A 23,969-nucleotide genomic window follows, 5' to 3' on the forward strand; every position below is an offset into this window, starting at 1 on the left:
AGCAGCTGGTCGCTCTCTGAGGCGGGATTTCCTCCTGAGTGAGGAGGTGGAAGTCCAGCCTCCAGCCAATTTACACTTGTTGGAGCATGAAATGGCTGCGGAGCAGGCAGTATCGGTAGGGATGTGTTCGACGTAGGCTCCTCAGGTGGCGGGAAAGAAAACTCCACCATCCGAAAAATCCTGGCCGTGGTGTTGATCGCGTGATAAATATTGGGGCGACCACCAGGGATATTGTGGTGAATGTATAAATACTGTTAGTTCACCAGTATGCTGTATTACGTTATACTATGTTATTAACCCTGTGGGCTCCATCTATGGGCCATTATGTGGCTTCACCCACAGGGGGAGATGTTGGAGCATGTACGGGCTCGGCCCATGGCTCTGCCCTTTAGAGGAAGTATAAGAGCAGCAGACCTGCGGGACCGCCTTCAGTATTGTACCGGTCACAGGCAGGCAAAATTGTAAGTTGATTAAAACCACTGTTTACTTCGACGTCTTCGAGTGAATTGATGGTCGCATCAGATATCTCACTTGCTTCGAAAATAGTGCCATGGGATTTTTTACATCCACCATGACAGATAGATGGGACTTCAGCTTAATGTCTCACCTGGGGGAAAGAAAAACACCGCTGACAGTGCAGTGCCCCCTCTGGGGACAGTCAGCCTTGATTTGTGGACAGGAGCACAAGTTCAAGTCACCCAATTACAGAAAAGTCAGCATTTTCAATACATAAAAACGATAAACGGTAATTATCAATATTGATACAATTAATCTCATGTTTTGGGATTTAATCCACCAAAGTTTGACATCAAACCACATAAGGAGAAATTAGGAGAAGTGAATCAAGAGGTGGGTTTTAAGGAGCACCTTATACAGAATACCAGACAGCTGAAGGCACGGCCACCAAATCAGGGCTGCTTCCATGGGGTGTGGGAATTGCTGAAGAGGTTGACAAGGGCAGCCATCCTGAAGTGCCCTTGAACTAAGGATAGTTAAGAGTCCGGAGTCACGTGTAGGCCAGTAGATTTCCTTTCCTAAAGGACATTACTGCGGCTAGCTTTTCAATTGATTTTACATTTGGCTGGCATGGTGGGATTTGAACCCATGTCCCCAGAGAATTTGTCTGGACCGCTGGATTACTGGTCCTGTGACATGACCACTGCACCATTGTCTTCCCCCGAGAAGAACTAGGGAAACACAGAGGTGTTGGCAGTGGATTACAGAGATGGGGAAGGGGAAGGCTAGAGAGAGATTTGGAAACGAGGAAGGAGATTTTAAAAATTGAGCATTGCTGTTGCAGAAGCCCGAGGGGTAAATGGGATTCGATGCATGTTAGGATGCAGGCAGCCGAGATTGAGCTGAGCTTTAAGTTTAGATATGGTGGAAAATTGGAGAGACTGGCTGCCAACCAAGGGAGCTTCGGAATAGTCAAGTCGAGGAATTGAAAGCACGGATGAGGGTTTCAGCAGCAGATGAGGCAGGGCCGGTTTCAGGTGACATCAGAGGCGGAAAAAGAGATTTTATACAAGTTCGCCAACAAAGCTGAAGTCTCACAGAAGTGATAGTTATACTTACTGAAAATCACTCTCCTTCTTTAGCTCTTCTACAGGCTGAAACACCAGGGTACGTCTGCGCATGCCCAGCAAGCAGGCAGTGTCAGGACTATTTGCAAATACTCTTCCTGCATGTTTAAAAAAAATATATACTAAATTGGTCAAACTACACATAAATTTTGTTTAAAGTTCATAGAAAAATAAAAGTACAAATAGGCCATTCGGCCCTTCCAGCCTGCTCTGCCATTGATCATGATCATCAATAACCTGTTCCCGCTTTGATCCCCTTCTCCCCAAGTGCTAAATCTAACCCCTTCTTGAAAACATACAATGTTCTGGCCACAACTGCTTTCTGTAGTGACAAGTTCCACAGACTCACCACTCTCTGGGCGAAGAAGTACATGCTTCTCAACGGAAGACTATTTAGAGAATTTATTTTTCAAAAAGCAAGTTCTATATGGAACTTATGTTGGAACAGCTCAAGCATGCAACATTTTTTTATTTATTTATTCTTTCATGGGACATGGACATAGCTGGCAAAGGCAGCATCTGTTTGTCTATCCCCTCTGTCCTTGATCTGAATGGCTTGCTAGAACATTTCAAAGGGCAGTTAACAGTCAACTACGTTACTACGGGTCTGAAGCCACATGTAGGGCAGATTAGGTACTGGCAGCAGATTTCCTTCTAGTGAACCACAGATGTGTCTTTATGACAATCAATGACAGCTTCATGATCACCATTCCGGAGACTAGCCTTTCACTCCAAATTGATTACTTGAATTCAACTCCACCATCTAACGTGGTGAGATTGAACCCATGTCTCCAGAGCATCAGGCTGGGCCTCTGGATTCCTAGCCCAGTGACATTACATCCATGCCACCATCTCTACCATAATATAATTGATATGTTAATGTCAAAAGCTCGCCATTCGAAAGTGGAATTGCCGGAATTGATCACATTCACAGAGACTACTTCAAAGGCAAATAATAGAATTTACACCGTCCTATCACGTGGTCAGCCAAGTACTTGGAGGTATAGATAACACCTTTTAAAAGAAAAAAAAATCTGCAGCAACAGTAGGTTGTAGAGCTTCTCAAGCATGTCCCACTGTTCAATAAGATCGTGGTTGACCTCTCTTTACTCCCCTTGCCTTCCTTATCCCCATATTCCTCAATTTCTCTGCTGCCCCAAAAATCTAATCAATTGAATCTATTCAATAACTGAGTATGCATAGCCCTCTGCAGTAGAGAATTCCAAAGATTCACAACTTTGAATGAAGAAATATCTGTTTATCACAGTCCAAGTGGCTTGAGATTCCTAGTACTGGACTCTCTAGCCAGTGGAAACAGCTTCTCTAAATCTCTTTTTGTCAAAAACTTTTATGTTTCAACGAGATCACCTCTCATTCTTCTAATGTCCAGGGAACCTAGGCCATTCTACATCATCCCACCTCAATATCGCCATCTAAACTGCATCAGTGAGGCAGTGCACAGGAGGTTCTACATGATATATAAAATGGGAAGAGAAGGTTTAGAAATTAAATTCTAGCCATTAGGTAATATTTTCAGTGTTTGGTGAGGAGTGGGATTATTCCACATTTAGTCCAAACATATTTCCAGTTTTGTACATGCCATAAAATTGTCTGCATTTACTTGCATTTTACAATTGGTGTAGATAGATGAACTCTGGTAAACCACTAGGAGAGGGACACCTCTAAGAGCTGATCTCGTCCTTTTCTACTGTCATTGGGCATTGCTCCTTTTGTTAGCCGACCATCTCAGGAAGCCATGCCTGGTTTAGCTGGCACTACACCACTACATATACGAGTCTGTGATGCCGATGAAACTAAAGCAGCGGACCCCCTCCCATCCCTCCCTAAAATTAGCCCAAGCTTTCTTTTGCTGTTAACTTCATTGAGGAACGTAGTTCCCTGAAAAGGAAACTATGCCAGAAATGTACGGAAGTTCAAACATTCCAGGCCTACATCTGAATCATTTTTAATGAGCAGAGCAGTAGTGTTCATGAACCATGACAAATGTTTTCAAATGTAAGCTATTTAATGGCAAAAAATTGTACATGTGTTGTAATTTAGCATATTCACCAAGTTTATTTAGGGACAAATATTGGTTGGATTTTTTAAAAATCAAGTCATCAAAAATGTCTACATCTAGAACTTTAAAAGGGGCAAAAGTTACTTTCTTTCAACAGTAACTCTGATTAGGGCGACACCAACACCAAACTATTAACCTCAAATCGAAAGTGATTGAAAAGGAAACATCTGTCATGTTTGCAGTGCCAATTTTCAATAGATAAGACAATGCAGGGAATTAATAAAACTGTCACTATTTTATTAATAAACAAAATCAATTACCTTCATCTATGCGTTCCACAGCGTCAGCGAGGGAAGCAATACAGGATAAAGCAAGGGATAGGTTAACGTAACTGTCTTGTGTCACACAAACTTTCCAGAGAATAACATAAGGCTTACACAGCAACTATTTGAGCTAATGTTGAAGGGAAACTCAACTAAAGCTATAATTTCTGATGGCCATTAAAACGTTCAAACTCAACAGTTGGATAGAAGGCTGTGAGTTTTAACTGCTATTCCCACTTGGACAGGTTTCTGGCCATGTTGTTGAATTGAACAGGCCTTACTAAAGGTCTGTGCTTCCATCTCAGGGGCGAGGGATATACACTCATTGCCTGGCCCTAATTCAAAATGTGCTTCCTGCCAAATGAAATGGCATTGGTTGAAGTCATGGAAATTCACAGCTCAGACCATTTTGCCCTCTTAGATTGTAGGATGTTATGACAGTGCGCAAATACACTCACCGAATGATGCAATTTTTCAAAACAATAATTTTAAAGCTTTCCTTAAGCGAGTCCAGATATCCAACTTGCTCAGGTTTCCTAAATAACATATTAGCAATCTACAGCGACACAACAAAATGCAGCAGAAACCTCTCAAATCATTCCAGAATTTATAACAATGATGCTGCTCTCCTCATCAACACTCTGACACATTGACAATGTAACATTTATTCACTAATATCTAGATCATGCCACTAAAAAATAAATGCCACAGTTATATTGGTAACTGTTCAGGGTTCTCACATTTTTCAAATCTTAAACATCCAGCAAGAAGTACGTTTGCGTACTCTTAACCTACCACATCGGCATATTCAGCTGACGGCAAGTGGACTACCATAGTGTAAAGCCAATCGCTTACTTGGCTTTCTTCGACAAAGTACCATTAAAAGTAGTTTTGGGTTTGGTTTCCAGCGGCATATATAGCAACCGCCAGAGTTCTGGGACTATCATTTTGGTTTTTTTGCAGCCAGGCTAAATTCCCTGCCCACCCATACAGGTCATCTCCTGTTGTACCAATCTTCCCCTGACATCAGGGGAGTCTGTGTCAGAGACATTCACAAGTGTTGCTTCTGAGCTAAATGTCATTATTTTGGTACTGCCATCACTGCTCAAAATCCACTGGAAAGCAGTGTTGCATTACGATGGCAAATAAAAGCTTCCAATAATACGATACCAAAAACTGAAATCCAGTCCCAGAGTTTTCATTATTGCGGGGTTGAGGTGTGGAAACACAATATACTTCACCTTGTGTCCAATTACAGTGCACAATCTGACAGTGCACATATCAAACCCTTTTATCCCTCCTGATTGAGTTACACTAACCTAATTCTCAGCCATTGAACTTTGTTCTCAGATATGACTCCTGCACATTATCTTGCTGCCTAGTGCCACTGCTAACTCTCTTACTGCAGTTATCCACTCAGTGTACTCTAGCCATGCATAGCTTTGCGAAGCTTTGAGGCAAGTGCACGACACGTCCTGCCCAATTACATTCAGGTGCCAGAATTAATGCGAAGACATATCTGGCTTCACAACAGCTCCCTGGTCTCAGCAACACCACGTTATTCATATGACTAAATTCCAGTGCTATCTTTGATACACTGGTCCTTTGGAACTTGGTAATTTAATATAACCCCGCCTTTGTCTTGAACTATTCTTTTCACATTGTTATTGTTGTGAAGCAGTGTTATGCATTAGGGTGCAGTCCAACTCTCAAAAATACACAGATTTTGTGCATTTTTAAATGAAAATTACTCAATTTAATTTTAAAGAATATTATGCTTTAAACATGACAATTTTGATGTACAAAATGACTCCCAAATAAAAAATCACTAATTAGTGAAGGACAGATATCTCTGAGCTGAGTGACTGAGATTGTTATGACCTGTCAGGAAGAATGGAAGGCTGGGATGTCTGCTGGTTAGATCGTTCAAAGGTCTGCACAACGTTTTCTTCACCTGCACACTTGATATGCTAACATGCAGCTTCTACATATAACTGATTCCAAGAACTAACTTTTGATACAGCAAGTCAACCAGATCTACATTCCTTCAAATTCTGACCAACCGCTATATGTAAATTTATTTTTCCCTTTATTCACCATCAGATTTCTCACTAATGCCAGAAATGTGTCCATATCAACTCATTTCATTTATTAATTTTTTTTCACGGAATGTCAGTATCATGGGTAAAACCTGCCTGCATTTGTTGCCCATCCCTAAATACCCTTGAACTTAACATTTCAGAGGGTAGTTAAGAGTCAACCACATTGCAGTGGGTCCAAGTCACAAGTAAGCCAGACCACGTAAGAATGGAAGATTTCCTTCCTTAAAAATGGACATTAGTGAACCAGATAACTCTTCTTGACAATCAAAGATAGTATCATGGTCATTTATATTCCAGATTAATTAATTGCATTTAGGATCTGACAGCTGCTATGATGGGAATTGAATCCACGTTCCCAACGCATTAGCCTGGACTCCTGGATTACTAGCCCTGGTTGTGAATATACAGATCTGCTTGTACACATTGTAGGCATTCTGGACATTGTAAAGTACAGCCTACTTCTGCAGTTTGATTCTGAAATAACCGAATAAAAAAAAACAGCTCGAGGTTTTTTTGCAAAATTGAGAATTGAGACGAAGGGCCAAGGACTATAACATGGAAACACACAGGGGTGGCACTGTGACAAAGCGGTTGGCATTGTTGCCTCATAACACCAAGGACCCGGGTTCGATTCCGACCTTGGGTGACTGTCTGTGTGGAATTTGCACATTCTTCCCATGTCGGCAGGGGTTTCCTCCAGCTTCCTTCCACAGTCCAAAGGTATGCAAGTTAGGTAGATTGGCTACGCTAAATTGCCCCTAGATGGGATTGCAGGGATAGGGCGAGGGAGTGGATCTGTGAAGGGTGCTCTTGTAAAGAGTCGGTGCAGACTTGGAGGGCCGAATGGCCTCCTTCTGCACTGTAGGGATTCAATAATTCTATGGGGTTGAAGGAAGCAAAAAAGGAAGACAAGGCAAGTCAGACACTTAGGGTACCAGCTGAACTGCATTACATAATGCATCCATCCAGGATTTTGATTTATCCAGATGCCAATCAAATCATTCTGCAATAACTTATTGATGGCAATTATGGATCTGAACTTGCAAAGTCCTCAGCACTATGGATAATTGACCAACCATCCTGATTCATGAATTGAATTTGGAAGCATAGCCGAATTGTTTGAATATTTCTTTCTCATTAGGGTGGTCCTAGCTGAATAATCAGCGGGAAGCTGATTGGTGCCATGTGCTGCGAGAGTGGTTGGATATAGTTAAGCAAACACCAGTGGTATTACTGCACACAACAATAAACCCACATGTCCTGGCATTTTGCCAAACTGCGCCGAAGCCCTGAGGCCTAGAGAGTCAGCACGGTGACAAAGTAATTAGCGCTGCTCCATCACAGCACCAAGGACACGGGTTCAATTCCCGCCTTAGGTGTCTGTCTGTGTGGCGTTTGCATGTTCTTCTCATGTCTGCATGGGTTTCTTCCAGGTGCTCCGGTTTCCTCCCACAGTCCAAAGGTGAGCAGGTTAGGTGGATTGGTCATGCTAAACTGCCCCTAGTGTCCACAGGTTAGCTGGGGCTACTGGGATCGTGCGGGGGAGTAGACCCAGGTATGGCACTCTTTCAGAGGGACGGTGCAGACTCAATGGCCGAATGGCTTCCTTCTGCACTGTAAAGATTCTGTTCTTTTCAAATACTATCCTACAGAGAGAATGTGTTCACTCCTATATTTGGTCACAGAAACTCTACTTTGGCACATTTCTCAAATTGCATTGTTTGGCAATGAAGCATGTTGCTAGGTTTTCAAACATCAGGGGCGCGATTCTCCGCTCCCCACGCCGGGTGGGAGAATCGCGGGAGGGCCCCCCGACTAATTTCACCACCCCCCGGCGCAACCCCGCGATTCTCCCACCCCCCCACTCGGAAGACTCGCCGCTCGCCGTTTTTCGCGGCGACCGCCGATTCTCCGACCCGGATGGGCCGAGCGGCCTGCCATTCGCGACCGTTTCACGACGGCGGCAACCATACCTGGTCGCTGCCGTCGTGAAATCGCCATGAGATGCCCGTTTTGGGGCTTGTAGGGGGCCTGATGGGGAATGAGCACCACAACTGTGCTCGGGAGGGGACAGGCCCGCGATCGGTGCCCAATCCGACGCACTATTTCCCCTCCGCCGCCCCTCAAGATCAAGCCGCCATATCTTGCGGGGCGGCTGAGGGGAAGACGGCCACCGCGCATGCGCGGGTTAGAGCTGTCAGCCGTAGTGACGTCAGCCGCGCATTCGCGGGTTGGAGCCGGCCAACCTGCGCATGCGCGGCTGACGTCACATAGGCGCCGCCGTCGCGTCATTCTCGGCGTGCCGCCTTGACGCAAGTGTCAAGGCCCGGCGGCTGAGAATAACGGAGCGCCGCTCCTAGCCCCCCGGGCGGGGTGAATTCGGTGAGAGGAGCGGGCTCCAAGGCTGTCGTGAAACTCGGCCAAGTTCACAACGGCCTTCACGATTTTTCCCGGGAGCGGAGAATCGCGCCCCAGATACTCCTGGCTAACAAAGAAGAGGAGAATACCAATTAGGTGACCCCATACTCAAAAGATTAAAGAAGCAGTCGGAGAGAGACAATAATTGTAAGATAAAAGAATTGATGAAGAATTACACAGTTTTTGATGAATTAGAAAATGGTAATTTCAACAGTGGGCATGTAGGAGGAAAACACTCAGAAGAGCATAACAGCTGCAATAAAGGTCAAGCAATAAAAGTTAGAACACTGCAAATGAAACTGTACAAGGGAGAGAATGGCAATGGTGCAGACCAGAGCAGAGAGGATCATTTTCTTCGCAAGATCACAATAATGATTTCCTCAAAACATTTTGAAGGCAGCGTCTTCAGTACTTTAATAATTACCAATATAATTTTAAACACTTAATATAGTGCTTAAAAATCAAGTTGTGATATAAACAGAAAATCAATTTTTGCATTCATTGCAGTTCCATTTAATACTGAATTTTAAACTACCAATTAACAAATTGGCTACACATCGAACTAAACAATAAAATCTTGCATTCTGTACAAACTTCACTGACTAATTACAAATCAATAGTCTTAAAACCATGCTCCCGATTACCTTGTCTGTAGGTTTCTGTTAGTTTCTTTGAAATCCATTGCATGGCTTTGGCAGAAATCTTAGTTCCAAAGTTTCTATCAAATGGAGATGGTGATCCACCCTGACAATTATAAAAGTACAATACCACTTAGTATTTTTCAATGGAGAAATTTGGTGCAGAGTACGAGGACTCGGTTGGATTCCCTATACTTTAAACTTAAGGCCTATGACCTTGATAAAGAGTGACTAATTATATACAATGATATGTTGACTCTCTTTGCAGAGCTAACATCTTCTGGCTCCTGACTAAATCGGTAGGTTATACTTATGTATACTGCATCCTCCCTATAGGTTTACTGTGCGAGATAAATGGCTCTTGTTTTTCTATGCATGTTGTCGTGCGAGTGTACCTTTAAGAAAAGTTTAGTCTCTTATCATTTGACTTGTAGCACATTGGGATGTGGCTGTGGGGTGAGAGGGGGTTACAGTTTCAGTTTGACTACTTTGGACTGCAGAAGGAGAAAGAAGTGTTTTTCCGGTTTTTCTCTGTTTTTATTTTAAAAGCTGTTCCAGTAAAAAGCCCATTGGTTGTGGCTAACTGCCTTGGTAACTGTACAGATACAGTTGCTTTCCAGAAGGAGTTTGAATCTGCTGGTTGGAACTGGATCAGAATTTCAGGAAAAGGATCAGTCCCATTCAAGTGAGAATACAGTGTGCTGAGCTACACCATTAAAAGGGGGTTTTGGTTTAATTGGATTTTGTTATTTAATTGGAACAGCTAAGGGCGAATTCATTAAGTGTTATGTACATAGATTACTGTAGCTGTGTGGTGTCTTTATGTTTGTAATTAATAATAACATCTTGCTGTGTTTTATGTATACATATGTATGTTAACTACATTCTTAGAATAAACCTCGTTTTGACTAAAGTGTCTCGGAAGTCTGATGAATCACACCTGCAGTGAAGGTTTTTGTGCTCATCCTAGCCAAATTCAACATAAAGGTTGTAGGTCATGTGAACTTCATAATACACTTTGGAGTTTCTAAGCCCTTGCCCTTAACACTGTCTATTCCAGTCTGGTTGCGAAAATCATCTTCTAGATCTCCCACGATATCCAGTTTCTACCAAGCTAACAGGTCTAAGTTGATTGCAGTATGAAGTAGGTGTGAGGTGCTTCAGGTTTCAGCAAACCATTCCACCCTGACCACTGGATTGTATGAGGCTCTTGTGAAATGCGCAGTAGGCATCACAGTTGCTGACTAACATCGGTAATGCCTTCACAGACTCCTGGACATCACATTGATAACTTGGCTGCCTCATCACATTGTGATTCCTTGGTGCACTTCCTTTGTGAAATCAAATAGTATTCCACAATTATCTTACATGCTTCATTTCCCGGCATATATTTCCTTATTTCAAAAAAAGCACAACTTTTGATAGGAAGGACCAGGATTATATAATCCACTTCAAATGCATTTTTACAAACTGCAGATACATTTTTAAGTGGAGTTTTGTTTGGGAGGGACAAGGCTCAAAATTTTATTTGATATTCACAGCACATTGCCTTTCTATTTCCCGCAAGATCTTGAAATAAATTTCAAAGATAATCTTTAAGCTTCTGTCTCCCACACAGCCAATCGTGTCAACTTTCGAGATTCAGACTAAATCCTGGCACTGATTTTCTTAATCACTGAACAAAGTAACCATTCCATGGTTCTGTTTTCTCTATTAATGTCCCCATAAAAATTCCAAGCAAAACAAGATTTTGTGAGGACTTTTCTCCCCTCTTTTTATCTGAATCAGCAACCACAGTAATGTCCTGTTTGTTGGTTTAACTCCCAGGTGTTTATCCAAAATCTAATGCTTTGCCAATAGTTTTACTACCTTCAACAAAATTAAACCCCTTAATCATTACACGTTTCTTTCATTTCCAAAGTGCTCCCTCTGTATCACCAATTCTTCTTGTTCAGCATTATCTGAGATTCCAACTTAATTCATAAGCTCAACAGAAGAATTTTAAAAACTTTCAAACACTGAATTAAAATGTCCATCTTTAGAAATAAAATTCCTTGATCCATCGAGTTAGGTGACAGCATATTCAATAGTTCACCACTGGGCCGTGAAAGTTTTGTTTTTTCCCCCCCTTACCTTTTAGGGCATTTAATTAGTTTTTGGAAAAGGTGATTGGCGCATTTTCTCCCCATACATAAAGATTCAGTCACAATGTGTAGGGGTTCAGGGAAAAGGCGGATAAACAACACTATGTCACAATGCTCTTTTGGAGAGCAGGGGCAGACACGATGGGCCAAATGGCCTCCTTATGGACCGTAACAATTCTGTAACTCAGATTCCTGTCACTTGCATTCAACAGGTTTATTGAGGGGCGATCAAAAAGAATGATTTACAGCATGTAGTAACGGTCAGACTTCTTCTTCTGCCTTCACTGTGAAAGTCATGCTTGCTTTCTTAGAACCGGGTGTGTTGAATGCCACATGAGATTACAATTTAACAAACAAAGAGTCATACAGTGGCTAACGTGGAATAATGTAACTGTCCCCGTTAATCATCAGAACTGCAATTCACAGATAAAATGAAGGACCTTGCGGAAAACAAGAACTCAACTGAATAGAACAGCCTAATGTATAATTTTACCTGCTGCATATGACCCAGGACATTTTTTCGGCAGTCAAACACACCTTTCCCTTCTTCGCTGTACAACTGATAGATGAAGTCCGTTGTGTAATTTTCACTGCAGTTTTCATTTCTACAACATATGCAAAAAGGAAAAGATTGGGCTGGGGTTAATGCAACTATGGTAACTGGGCACATTTAATGGTGGGAGGGGCCCTGTGAAAGTCTCCTGGTGGCAGATAAACCTCTCCCCATTAAGTAGGAGGGAAAAAGGAGGTGACGCAGGATTCCTGTTGGCAGCAGCAGCTGGAGCCAACCGACACACATTATCCCGGAGTCCACTGCTTTTAAATGGGAGCCAATTGGCTTCCCTGCACCTCTCCAATCACCCCTTTTTGCCTCTAATATAAGTTGTTGTGATTGTTTGAAATTTGGCATTCTTGCATTTGTCCTGAGGAGTGCAAGGTGAAAAGCTTTGGTCACTTGTCTCCCCATTCAGCAATATTCTTACGAATTATGTTCAGTTAGAATTTTTAAAAAGACACTGCAGTTGAGACACTGGTCCAGAATTTCTGACGTGCTCAGTTAAGTTTTTCTCCCACATCTTCAGCTCAATCTCTTACAGAGTGCAGATTGCTGGATGTTGAATGGCACTTTCAAGAACATAAAACCCACTTAACAAATTGTACTTGCACTGTCAAATACCAGCCCTAACCACTCCAAAGTGGTTAGCTTAAATAGTCATTAACACACAAGTGTAGCAAATTTCCTGAAACTCACTGCCATTTTGTGAAGCTCGTGACCGAGCAGGATAAAGAGGTCAGCAATACGCTGTGATTCACAATTCAGGGAGTGTGCCTTCCTTGCTATGAATTGCTAGAATATTGATACACTAATAATGTCTTGCACGTTAAATGCTGTGCTATTTTGCACACAAATGCTGGCCTGTTATGCAATTCTCACCTGAGCACCAAGCCGCGTTGGACAGTCGTCTTCATCTTTCCTGTCAAGTGTTCCACATTAGACTGAAAAGCAAGATGTTGACATGTGAAAGATGGTGTCCTGAGATGAGACCCTTAAATCTGGATAGCTAGGATAACACTAGAATAGTTCTACATAAGTTAGTTTATTGAAGATTGAGACTAATCATAGAAAGTATACCTAGTAATCATTATTCACCATTAAACATGTATTTTGAGGACAAAGCAGTAATAAGTATTCAAACTCTTGCTACAAGCAGTGGCCACATTGCATGATGGGATTTAAGTTCGCTAACTTGCCCGTGCTTTTCAGACAAACAGGGATATACAGAAGTAGTGTGGTCAGCAATAACACGGTCAGCTCAGTAAACGGTTCTTACCAGTGCCCGCAATATGCTGTCTTAGACAATCTTGGTGCAAAGAGGAACCAACATCAGCATCCTGCCCCTAGATGACCAATGAGGTGGGCAGGAACTGACTGCGACACGTAGGATGGGAATGGACAAAAACTTAATAATGGACACAGTATCCTAGTAAACAACAGGTGGCAGGATGGGGTTAAATCATGAGCTGATCACAAGTCATTCTGTTGCTTAACGTAAATTTTACTGGTCAATATAAAATTGACAGCTACAAGGATTGGATCAAGTCCAACTGGGGTGGGATATTGATTTTTGGAAAACTCTAATTGGTGTGTTTGTAACAGTGTCAGACAGTGATTTTGGCATTTATCCAGATTCTCTCCCATGTACATGGACCAAGCTTGGAATAATAAGGCCATCTTAACCAGAATTGGAGTGTGTCTGCAGATTTGTGTGTTCAGCTGAGCTGTCACTAAGAGGGAGAAACCCTAGATAAAAGCTAGCTCAATACTCAGGCCTTGGAAACGCTCTGACAATAAGCAAATGACAACTGTCACATTTTAGGCTATTTTCAGCACTTCTTCACTTAATAAAAATGGAAATCACTTAATATTGGACTTCTAAAGCAAAGTGTATTTAAACAAGTTTGATGGGTTTATAAATAAGCATCAAAAATTTTTTCCAAAGACTGCAAAGCTTCAAATAATTACTAATGAATGCTGGAAATGCTCGGCAGTCTGGATACAACTGTGGAGAGAATGTAACAGACTTGCAGGAAACTGACTTTACCATACTCTCAGGCAGTGCATTCCAGACCCGATTGCTGTGTCAAAGAGTTTTTCCTTGTGTTTATTTTTGTGAATTACTTTAAATGCAGTGCCCAGAATTGGGCGCAATACTCTAGCTGAGGCCAAAATTGTGCCGTATGCATATTCAACATAACCTGCTTGCTCTTGTACGCTATGCCCTGTTGATAAAGCCGAGGATACTGTATGCTTTATTAAATGCTCTCTCAACCTGCTTGCCATATTAAATAAGCAAGAGAAACAGTTGCAAAAAGAGTAATAATGGACTTGGAACGTTAACTCGGTTTCTCCCGCCACACATGCTGCCACAACTGCTGGGGTTTTCTAACACTTTGTTTTTATATGGCCCATTTGATACATGTATTGTGGAGCGCACAGTCTCTAGCAGCGGGCTTCTCAAAAGTTGTGCATCAAAACTTAATTGTTGGTGACAAAAGTTGCAAGACTCCATTTTCATTTCATTCATTCATTCATTTCGCCCACTGGGCTAAGTCGCTGGCTCTGAAAGCAGACCAAGGCAGGCCAGCAGCGCAGGTTCAATTCCTATAGCAGCCTCACCAAACAGGCGCCGGAATGTGGCTACTGAGGGCATTTCACTGTAACTTAATTTGAAGTCTACTTGTGACAATAAGCGATTTTCATTTCATTTCATAAGAAGAACAGAATTTCACACAGGAACAGCAAGTACAGACAGCAACTCTGCTTCACACACTGTGCATGAATCCATCCCTACAGCAAGATCCAACAACCAAACCATCCATGGCATCGTGGAACCAGCTTGTAGCTAACTTGCACCCACAAGGAAAAAAGCCAGAAATGCATTAACATTTGTGACCCTGTAGCCTCCCCATGTCTCACAGATGTATCAAACAGGTGACAAAAGTCCACAGCCAAAATTCAGAACGTTGCACATGTTGTAAATCTGAAACAAAAAGAAAATGCTGGAAACGCTCAGCAAGTCCGGCAGCCTCTGTGGAAAGAGAAACAATGAGTGGAATTTTGCCATTTTTTTGGTTAAGTGTCATCTCAGGCGGGAAAACTGGAGCGTAGCCCGTTGGCTGTGCTGCGGGTTTCCCCTGCCTTATTGTTAAACATTTGCCAGAAAAAAATGAAAGAGGCGAGTTCCACAGCATCATGCTGGAGGGGCAGACTCTGATGAGGCCCACCCTGCCAGAAACTTGAAAGCCCCCCCCCCTCCGAAGTAAAAAATATCAAAACACCCCACTGCCCCAACAACGGAAAGCCCACCCCAGCACTTCCCTCACAAAACTCTGACTTTCACCACCATGAAACCCCCCAGATCCCGCCAGGCAAAGCCCCTTTGGTCTGAGTGTTGAAGTGGGTTCAGCAGTCAGTTCAGCAAGCTGCGGGTTAACTCTGCATTAGCAGACAGTTCAGTAAACTGCAGGTTAGCACTGCATTAGCAGATAGTTTAGTAAACTGCGGGTTAACACTGCATTAGCAGATAGTTTAGTACTGCATTAGCAGACAGATCAGTAAACTGCAGGTTAGCACTGCATTAGCAGACAGATCAGTAAACTGCAGGTTAGCACTGCATTAGCAGACAGATCAGTAAACTGCAGGTTAGCACTGCATTAGCAGATAGTTCAGTAAACTGCAGGTTAGCACTGCATTAGCAGACAGATCAGTAAACTGCAGGTTAGCACTGCATTAGCAGACAGTTCGGTAAACTGCAGGTTAACACTGCATTAGCAGACAGTTTAGTATGCAGGTTAACATTGCATCAACAGACATTTTAGTAAACTGCGGGTTAGCACTGCAATAGCAGACAGTTCGATAAATCGTGGGTTAGCTCTGTATTAGCAGACAGATCAGTAAACTGCGGGTTAACACTGCATTAGCAGACAGTTCAGTAAACTGCAGGTTAGCACTGCATTAGCAGACAGTTCAGTAAACTGCGGGTTAGCACTGCATTAGAAGACAGTTCAGTAAACTGGCAAAAACAGAAAATCGTGGACAATATCAGCAGATCTGACAGCATCTGAGGATAGAGGACGGAGCCAACATCTCGAGTCTGGATGACTTCATCAAAGCTGAAGATTAGCTGCCAGCTAAACGTGGTACAGATTTTCCTGGAGCACCAAATCAAGGCAATAGTAAAGAAACAAGAAGAACAATTCCATACTAGTGATCACAATTTTGCTGGCATCAGCTGCAGATTCATCATCTTCTGCCAATCAATGTAAAATAAGACTAATTTGAGCCATGGAAAGCAGCATTTATTCAATGAGCTTTAAGAGGTTTGCAATTATTATAAGTGGGATCTTGTTAAGATTAAACTTAATACAAAAGTTAATACTGCCAATGCCTGAAACTGGAAATAGAAACATAAAATGCTGGAAATTCTCGGCAGACCAGGCAGCATCTGTGGAGAGGGACAGCGAGCATTTCGGTTTGATGACGATGATACTTCATCCAGGATGAAACCTACAAATACTATACATCACAGTATACTAGCCTGGAGGAGAAAAAAAAATCATTTCTTCATTCTTTACCAATCAAGTGGCCGGCACGGTGGTAAGCACTGCTGCCTCACAGCGCCAGGGACCCAGGTTCAATCCCTGCCTTGGGTGACTGTGCGGAGTTTACATGTTCTCCCCGTGTCTGCGTGGGTTTCCTCCGGGTAATCCGGTTTCCCCCCTCAGCCCAAAGATGTGTGGTTTAGATGGATTGGCCATGCTAAATTGCTCCTTACAGTCCAAAAGATTAGGTGGGGTTACTGGTTACAGGGGCAGGGTGGGGGAGTAGGCCTAGGTAGGGTGCTCTTTCAGAGGGTCAGTGCAGACAGGATGGGCCAAATGGCCTTCTTCTACATTGGAGGATTCTACGAACTACTATTTCTGCTAGTATTCTCCTTGTAATAATTTCAGTGTTTTTTAAAATAATAAAATAACAAACTAAAGCAACAAGGGTTCTAAAATATGTATATAGGAAATGATAGACGGCCTCAAGATTATCAGCACTTCCTGGACAGATTCAGAATAGTTAGATTTTTAATATTCGGTTCTATCTATCTAACACTTTTCTTTCTACTTGAGCAATTTCCTCCCTTCTTTCTTTCCTTCCCTAAATCATTCCACAAACACTCAATGGAAGAATAGGCACTTGGATGAAATTCTAAGTCTGAGTCAAGACAGGTGTCAACAGGATGTTTAACCATATCCTTGGAGGAGGGGGGGTTGTGTATCACATGTATGGAAAGGCACGCTAGAAGGCTTCCAGAGGGGAACACTGGATAGCAGTGAAGAATAACAAAATGATAAAATCATAGCAACTCTCACCCTACCTAATTTAAGGTGCTGATAGTTTATCTACTGCCACCTCAGCAGATGACCTTTGTTTAATGATGCGTGTGTTCTGAAATCAGATCGTCCTTCATTAATCGTCAGAAAATAATTTTTAGAACATTTATGTTGAATTATACAGCAAATGAGCATTCCATTGCGTCGCTACTGGGTCTTTGACGAGTTACCGAATTTACCCCCTGTTCTTTACACATAACCCTATTAAATTTCTTCCTCTCTAGCATATATTGTAATTTTCTTTTTAAAGTTACTATTGAATCTGCTTCCACCATTCAGGCAGTGCATTCCAGATCAGAATAGCTCACTGCATATCAAAAAAAACCTCATCGTCCAACAGATTTTTAAAATCAATTACCTTAAATCTGTGTCCCTTGCTTACTGACCCTTCTGTCAGTGATTACATAGAACATAGAACATAGAACACTACAGCGCAGTACGGGCCCTTCGGCCCTCGATGTTGCGCCGACCTGTGAAACCATCTGAAGCCTATCTGACCTACACTATTCCATTTTCATCCATATGTCTATCCAGTGACCACTTAAATACCCTTAAAGTTGGCGAGTCTACTACTATTGCAGGCAGGGCGTTCCACACCCCTACTACTCTCTGAGTAAAGAAACTGCCTCTGACATCTGTCCTATATCTCTCACCCCTCAATTTAAAGCTATGTCCCCTCGTGTTGGTCATCACCATCCGAGGAAAAAGACTCTCACTGTCCACCCTATCTAACCCTCTGACTATCTTATATGTCTCTATTAAGTCACCTCTCAGCCTTCTCCTCTCTAACGAAAACAACCTCAATTCCCTGAGCCTTTCCTCGTAAGACCTTCCCTCCATACCAGGCAACATCCTAGTAAATCTCCTCTGAACCCTTTCCAAAGCTTCCACATCCTTCCTATAATGTGGTGACCAGAACTGCACGCAGTACTCCAGGTGTGGCCGCATCAGAGTTATGTACAGCTGCAGCATGACCTTGTGGTTCCGAAACTCAATCCCCCTGCTTATAAAGGCTAGCACACCATATGCCTTCTTAACAGCCCTATTAACCTGGGTGGCAACTTTCAGGGATTTATGTACCTGGATGCCGAGATCTCTCTGTTCATCTACACTACCAAGAATCTTGCCATTAGCCCAGTACTCTGCATTCCTGTTACTCCTTCCAAAGTGAACCACCTCACACTTTTCCGCATTAAACTCCATCTGCCACCTCTCAGCCCAGCTCTGCAGCTTATCTATGTCCCTCTGTATCCTATAACATCCTTCAGCACTATCCACAACTCCACCGACCTTCGTGTCATCTGCAAATTTACTAACCCAGCCTTCTACACCCTCTTCCAGGTCATTTATAAAAATTACAAACAGCAGTGGCCCCAAAACAGATCCTTGCGGTACACCACTAGTAACTGAACTCCAGGATGAACATTTGCCATCAACCACCACCCTCTGTCTTCTCTCAGCTAGCCAATTACTGATCCAAACCGCTAAATCACCTTCAATTCCATACTTCCTTATTTTCTGCAATAGCCTACCGTGGGGAACCTTATCAAACGCCTTACTGAAATCCATATACACCACATCAACAGCTTTACCCTGATCCACCTGTTTGGTCACCTTCTCAAAAAACTCAATAAGGTTTGTGAGACATGACCTACCCTTCACAAAACCGTGTTGAGTATCGCTAATCAACTTGTTCTTTTCAAGATGATTATAAACCCTATCTCTTATAACCTTTTCCAACATTTTACCCACAACCGAAGTAAGGCTCACAGGTCTATAATTACCAGGGTTGTCTCTACTCCCCTTCTTGAACAAGGGGACAACATTTGCTATCCTCCAGTCTTCCGGCACTATTCCTGTCGACAAAGACGACATAAAGATCAAGGACAAAGGCTCAGCAATCTCCTCCCTGGCTTCCCAGAGAATCCTAGGATAAATCCCATCTGGCCCAGGGGACTTGTCTATTTTGACATTTTCTAAAATTGCTAACACCTCCTCCTTTTGAACCTCAATTCCATCTAGCCTTGTCGACTGAACCTGAGTGTTCTCCTCAACAACATTGTCTTTCTCCAGTGTAAACACTGACGAAAAATATCCATTTAATGCTTCCCCTATCTCCTCTGATTCCACACACAACTTTCCACTACTATCCTTGATTGGCCCTAATCTTACTCGAGTCATTCTTTTGTTCCTGATATACCTATAGAATACCTCAGATATACCTATACCTCAATTACAGTTTCTCTATCTGTCAAAATCCCTCAATTGCAGTTTACATAATTCCATGTTCATCTCATAGATCTGCTTGAAGGAGTTTAGATCATTACAAAGCATCAGGGTAGTGTCCTAGGTCCAGCCATCCTCAGCTGCTTCATCAAATGATCTTTCTGCCATCAGAATGTCGGGATGTTCGCTGATGATTACCCAATGTTTAGCACCTTTTGCAACTCCTCAGACATTGAAGCAATTCATGTCCACGACATGGACAACATTTAGGCTTGGGCTGATAAGTGGCAAGTAACATTCATTTCAGACTATGAGCAATTCCAACAAGAGAGAATCTAACCATCATCCCTTAATATTCAATGACATTACCATTGATGAATCTTCCACAATCAACAGCCTGGGGTTTACTATTGACCAGAAACTGAACTAGACTAAACATGTAAATAATGTGGCTACAAAAGTAGGTCAAAGGCTAGGGATTCTACAGTGTAATTCACTACCTGACTCCTAAAGCCTGTCCAACATATACAAGGCACAAGTCAGGAATGTGATGCAATAATGAAATGAAAATTGAAATGAAAATCGCTTATCATCACAAGTAGGCTTCAAATGAAGTTACTGTGAAAAGCACCTAGTCGCCACATTCCGGCACCTGTTCGGGGAAGTTGGTACGGGAATTGAATCGTGCTGCTGGCCTGCCTTGGGCTGCTTTAAAACCCAGCTATTTAGCCCAGTGTGCTAAACCAGTTGCCTAGAGAAGCAGCTCCAACAACACTCAAGCAGCTCAACACCATCCAAGACGAAGTAGCCTACTTGACTGGTACCTCATCTACCATCTTGCACATTCACTTCCTCCACCACAAATATACAGTGGCAGCAGAATGAGCACCATCTACAAGATGCATTGCAACAACTCACCGAGGCACCTACAACTGCACCTTCCCAACCCGTGACCTCTACCACTTAGAAGGACAGGGGCAGGCAGATGCCTGGGAACACCACCAGCCCCAAGTTCCCCTCCAAGCCAACTTGGAACAATATTGCTGTTCCTTCACTGTCGCTGGGTCAAAATCCTGGAACTACTCAACAGTATCGTGGGTGCACCTACATCAAATGTCTGCTGCAGTTTAAAAAGGCAGCTCGCCATCACCCTCTCAAGGGCAATTAGGGGTAGGCAATAAATGCTGGCCTCACTAGTGACTCTCACATCCCGTGAAAACAATTTAAAAAGTAAATGGTATACGGTTAGAGGAATTTACTGTTCTTTTCATTTGAATGGGAAAGAGGAAGTCCAAAAATTATGATGAGAATTAATGCAAAAAAAAAAAACGCTTTTTAAACATTTTGTTTTGTTTTCTAAAAAAGCTCTGCCTAATACTGGTGTCTTTCACCAGCTGCAGTGCTTATTTCAGTATGTAAGAGAACTTGCAATGTCATTCAGCCCATGGTAATCCTACCCCTGGATCTGCTGGCCGTATAAAGGATTGCTTTTTAAAAAAAATGAAATTGATGTAATCGACTTAGAAGTAATGTTACGATCTTCTAACTGAATTTATACTCTAAATATACAAAGCTTTCTCTGCCAATAATTAACAAAGGAGTATAGTTACAATTGCACTTTCACTTTTCATTGCTGCTCATCTTTCTATCCACCACTAGATTAAACTAATTTGCACAGGATGAGGAATTAGTCCATTCTGAGCATTTTAACCAAGTTGAGCAAGAGTTTGCCACAATATTTCTCAATTTCGGAGAATCATACTTTTGTGAACCGTGATACAGTGAATGTAAAAGTTGCCATACTGCGGAAAGAACGTGGAATCCAACTGTCGATAAGAAATTCATGCACGGAGAGGGGAGGAAAAACATCAGGAACCGACATAAACTGCACAAACACAGCAGCGATAAAAACAAAAGAATAAATTTATTTCAAATGTTATGAGATATGAACACTGCAAGCAGATTTTAAACCAGAATCACAGAAGCAGAGGCTACAGAATAACTCAGCTTTAAATGAGAATACACAGCAAACCCCCGCAGGCAGATGAAGCAAATGAGCAGAATTGAATCTTAAAGCAGTTTATGCTCCGTTTGATCAATCCTTAAAGGAGCTGGACCAACGCCTTAAGAAAAGGATTGAAAGATAAACAGTAGATTTGCCAAGAACAAAGTTCATGTTAGTTTTACCAAATAACTCCTATTCATGAATGCACAACTGAAATGCGTCTGGGTACGGTCAAGAATAGAGAGAGACTTTGTAGAATATTTTGAACATTTCTGAAGGAGGCAATCTTTCCCTGGCTCATCCTGGTTTAGTTTGCAATCGTAACAATGGAAAGCAATAACCAAATTCCTTATTTGGACAGGCCATTAAGGTCTGAAATGAAACAGATTCTTTCCATGACATTCGCTGTGTGTTTCAAAGAGCACTCTGATGTGTCAAGGGCTACTGAAGCAATGATTAAAAATAAACTACGTGTATCCAAGAACCTAAATGTAGAGGGAGGCATACATCACTAAGTTAGCTGATACGATTCCACATGCCAGAACCATGAAAAGAGAACCAGGGTGGGTGAGGGAAGTGCAATGGTTCAACATGCTGAGGTTAACACCTCTCGTCTCCAGACATTTATGTAATGCTATTGTGTTATATAAACCTACACAGAGAATATGACAGCATAGTCTCCACTTGTCTGGGTGAGTGTCATTCCGAAAATACTGAAAATGCTCCACACCATTGAGGACAAAACAGGCACCTTTATCTGCACCCCATTCAGCATCTTAAACATTCACCCCTTCCAAATCGGCACACAGTAGCAATAATAGTGTACCATTTATCAGATGTGCTGCAGGAACTTGCCACGGGTTTCAAAACAGCATCTCCCAGACGTACAACGCCTGCCCCCTTGAATAACAGCACCCAAATTCCCATTCAAGTGCTACCCTTACTTGAAAATATAAAGCCAGTCCCTCATTGTTTTGATCAAAACCCTGAACTCTTTTCCTACAACACAGTGCCTACACCACATGGACTGCAATAGACCAAAGATGGTAGCTCACCACTACTTTCCCTGGGGAATTAAATGCTGACCTTGTTAGTGACACAAAAGAAAAGGCATGTCTAAAATTGTAGTCTGTAAAAAGTTACAGTTGGCACGTTATAGCAAATATGCTCGTTTCTAAAAAGGTAAAAAAAGACAGACCTGCAATTCGCGTATGTCAAATTTCTCCTCGTAGATGTAGGAAACATCAGCACCAGCAGAAAGGCCGCTCATGCTTGCTAGATAGCCACAGTAACCTCCCATTGTCTCAATAATGAACACTCGGCGTTTTGTTCCACTTGCCGATTGCTTGATACGATCACACGTCTAACATGAAAACATCAAGTCAGTAAGGCAGGCACAAACTAAATCGAGCAGAACAGTCCATAATCAATTCAACTTGTTTTATCATCCACAGTTACTCATCGGCTAATGCGATTACAGAAAATAATTTTAAGATATGAAATGCCAGTGGCATTCAACATTTTCTCAAATACACCCGTACAGTTTGTTATTAACAACACATTATTTGGTGTTTATTGATGGACAAGATTATCCACTGGTTCTGCAAGTTAGCTATCCAAATTTCTGTTTTCGCGGGATAAATATGTTGCTCAACATGAATGCTAGCATTTGATTGTTTACTCCCGAACAGCACTGTGGGTATACCTACACCACATGGACTGCAGTGGTTTAAGAAGGCAGCTCACAATGACCTTCCAAGGGCAATTAGGGATGGACAATAAACGCTGGCCTAGCCAGTGAAGTCCACACCATCGGAAAACTATTTAATGTCCAATTTATACTCTTAACAATGGAATATTTACATTCACTTCGTGGTGCATATCACAACAAAAGCTAAATTCTGAGTAACATTTATTTCACCACATAGTTAGGAGTATGTGTTCATATTATTGTCGTTGTCAGTGAAGAACATTCAAATAGTGCTATTTCCATTAAATTACAGAAAAAATGCAATTTATGTTTAGTCATGATAATTTAGTAGAGGTTCAAATTAGTTATTCCCAGATGACTTCAAAGTGGGGAACACTTAAAAAAAAAAAATCATAGTCCTGTAAAATTGCATCTTTTCACAAAATGGATTATGCAAATTTATGAGAATTTCTAGGCAGATGCGAAAAGCGAAAGCAACAGTCGAAACAGCATGCAACACTAACACTGCCAGACAAAAATGTTGTAATGCCAAGTACACTTGGCACAGAGCCACAATAATTCTAATGCAGCTAGCCTCACCATTACTAAAACTGAAAAAGATGAGACTTACCTCCACAATGGCATTGACAGCAGTATCAGCACCAAGAGTTAAATCACTACCTGGAATATTATTACTTATGGTAGCAGGCACAAGACATATTGGGATGCAAAACTCCTCAATGCATACGCGTGCATGATGTATTTGCAGTAAAGCTTCAAAAGCCTGGATTTCCAGAACAAACATAATTTAACACTTATTTTTGGCAATCACACCACAAGAGTGTAGCTTAATATCATATTGCTTTCAATGTGAGGA

At 42.1% G+C, this 23,969-nt stretch overlaps 1 protein-coding gene across 6 annotated transcripts in view; it reads right to left on the reverse strand.

The window, feature by feature from the left end:
- LOC119966509 (ATP-dependent 6-phosphofructokinase, platelet type-like) overlaps positions 1-23,969 on the reverse strand; it is a 131,054-nt gene that overhangs the window by 2,602 nt on the left and 104,483 nt on the right. For 2 of the 6 annotated variants that reach the window (XM_038798313.1, XM_038798314.1), the window contains exons 17-22: positions 22,601-22,765; positions 12,664-12,725; positions 11,722-11,833; positions 9,091-9,190; positions 3,924-3,929; positions 1,576-1,681 (exon numbers count right to left, since the gene is read on the reverse strand). In XM_038798313.1, coding sequence (XP_038654241.1) covers positions 1,576-1,681; positions 3,924-3,929; positions 9,091-9,190; positions 11,722-11,833; positions 12,664-12,725; positions 22,601-22,765 — 551 coding nt within the window. Of the gene's footprint in view, positions 1-1,575; positions 1,682-3,923; positions 3,930-9,090; positions 9,191-11,721; positions 11,834-12,663; positions 12,726-22,600; positions 22,766-23,723; positions 23,877-23,969 lie in introns of all 6 variants that reach the window. The other 4 variants (XM_038798316.1, XM_038798317.1, XM_038798315.1 and 1 more) reach the window with 3 other exon arrangements.

Source organism: Scyliorhinus canicula, chromosome 5 (genome assembly GCF_902713615.1).
Source record: "Scyliorhinus canicula chromosome 5, sScyCan1.1, whole genome shotgun sequence".
In the NCBI taxonomy this organism is placed as follows: Eukaryota; Metazoa; Chordata; class Chondrichthyes; order Carcharhiniformes; family Scyliorhinidae; genus Scyliorhinus; species Scyliorhinus canicula.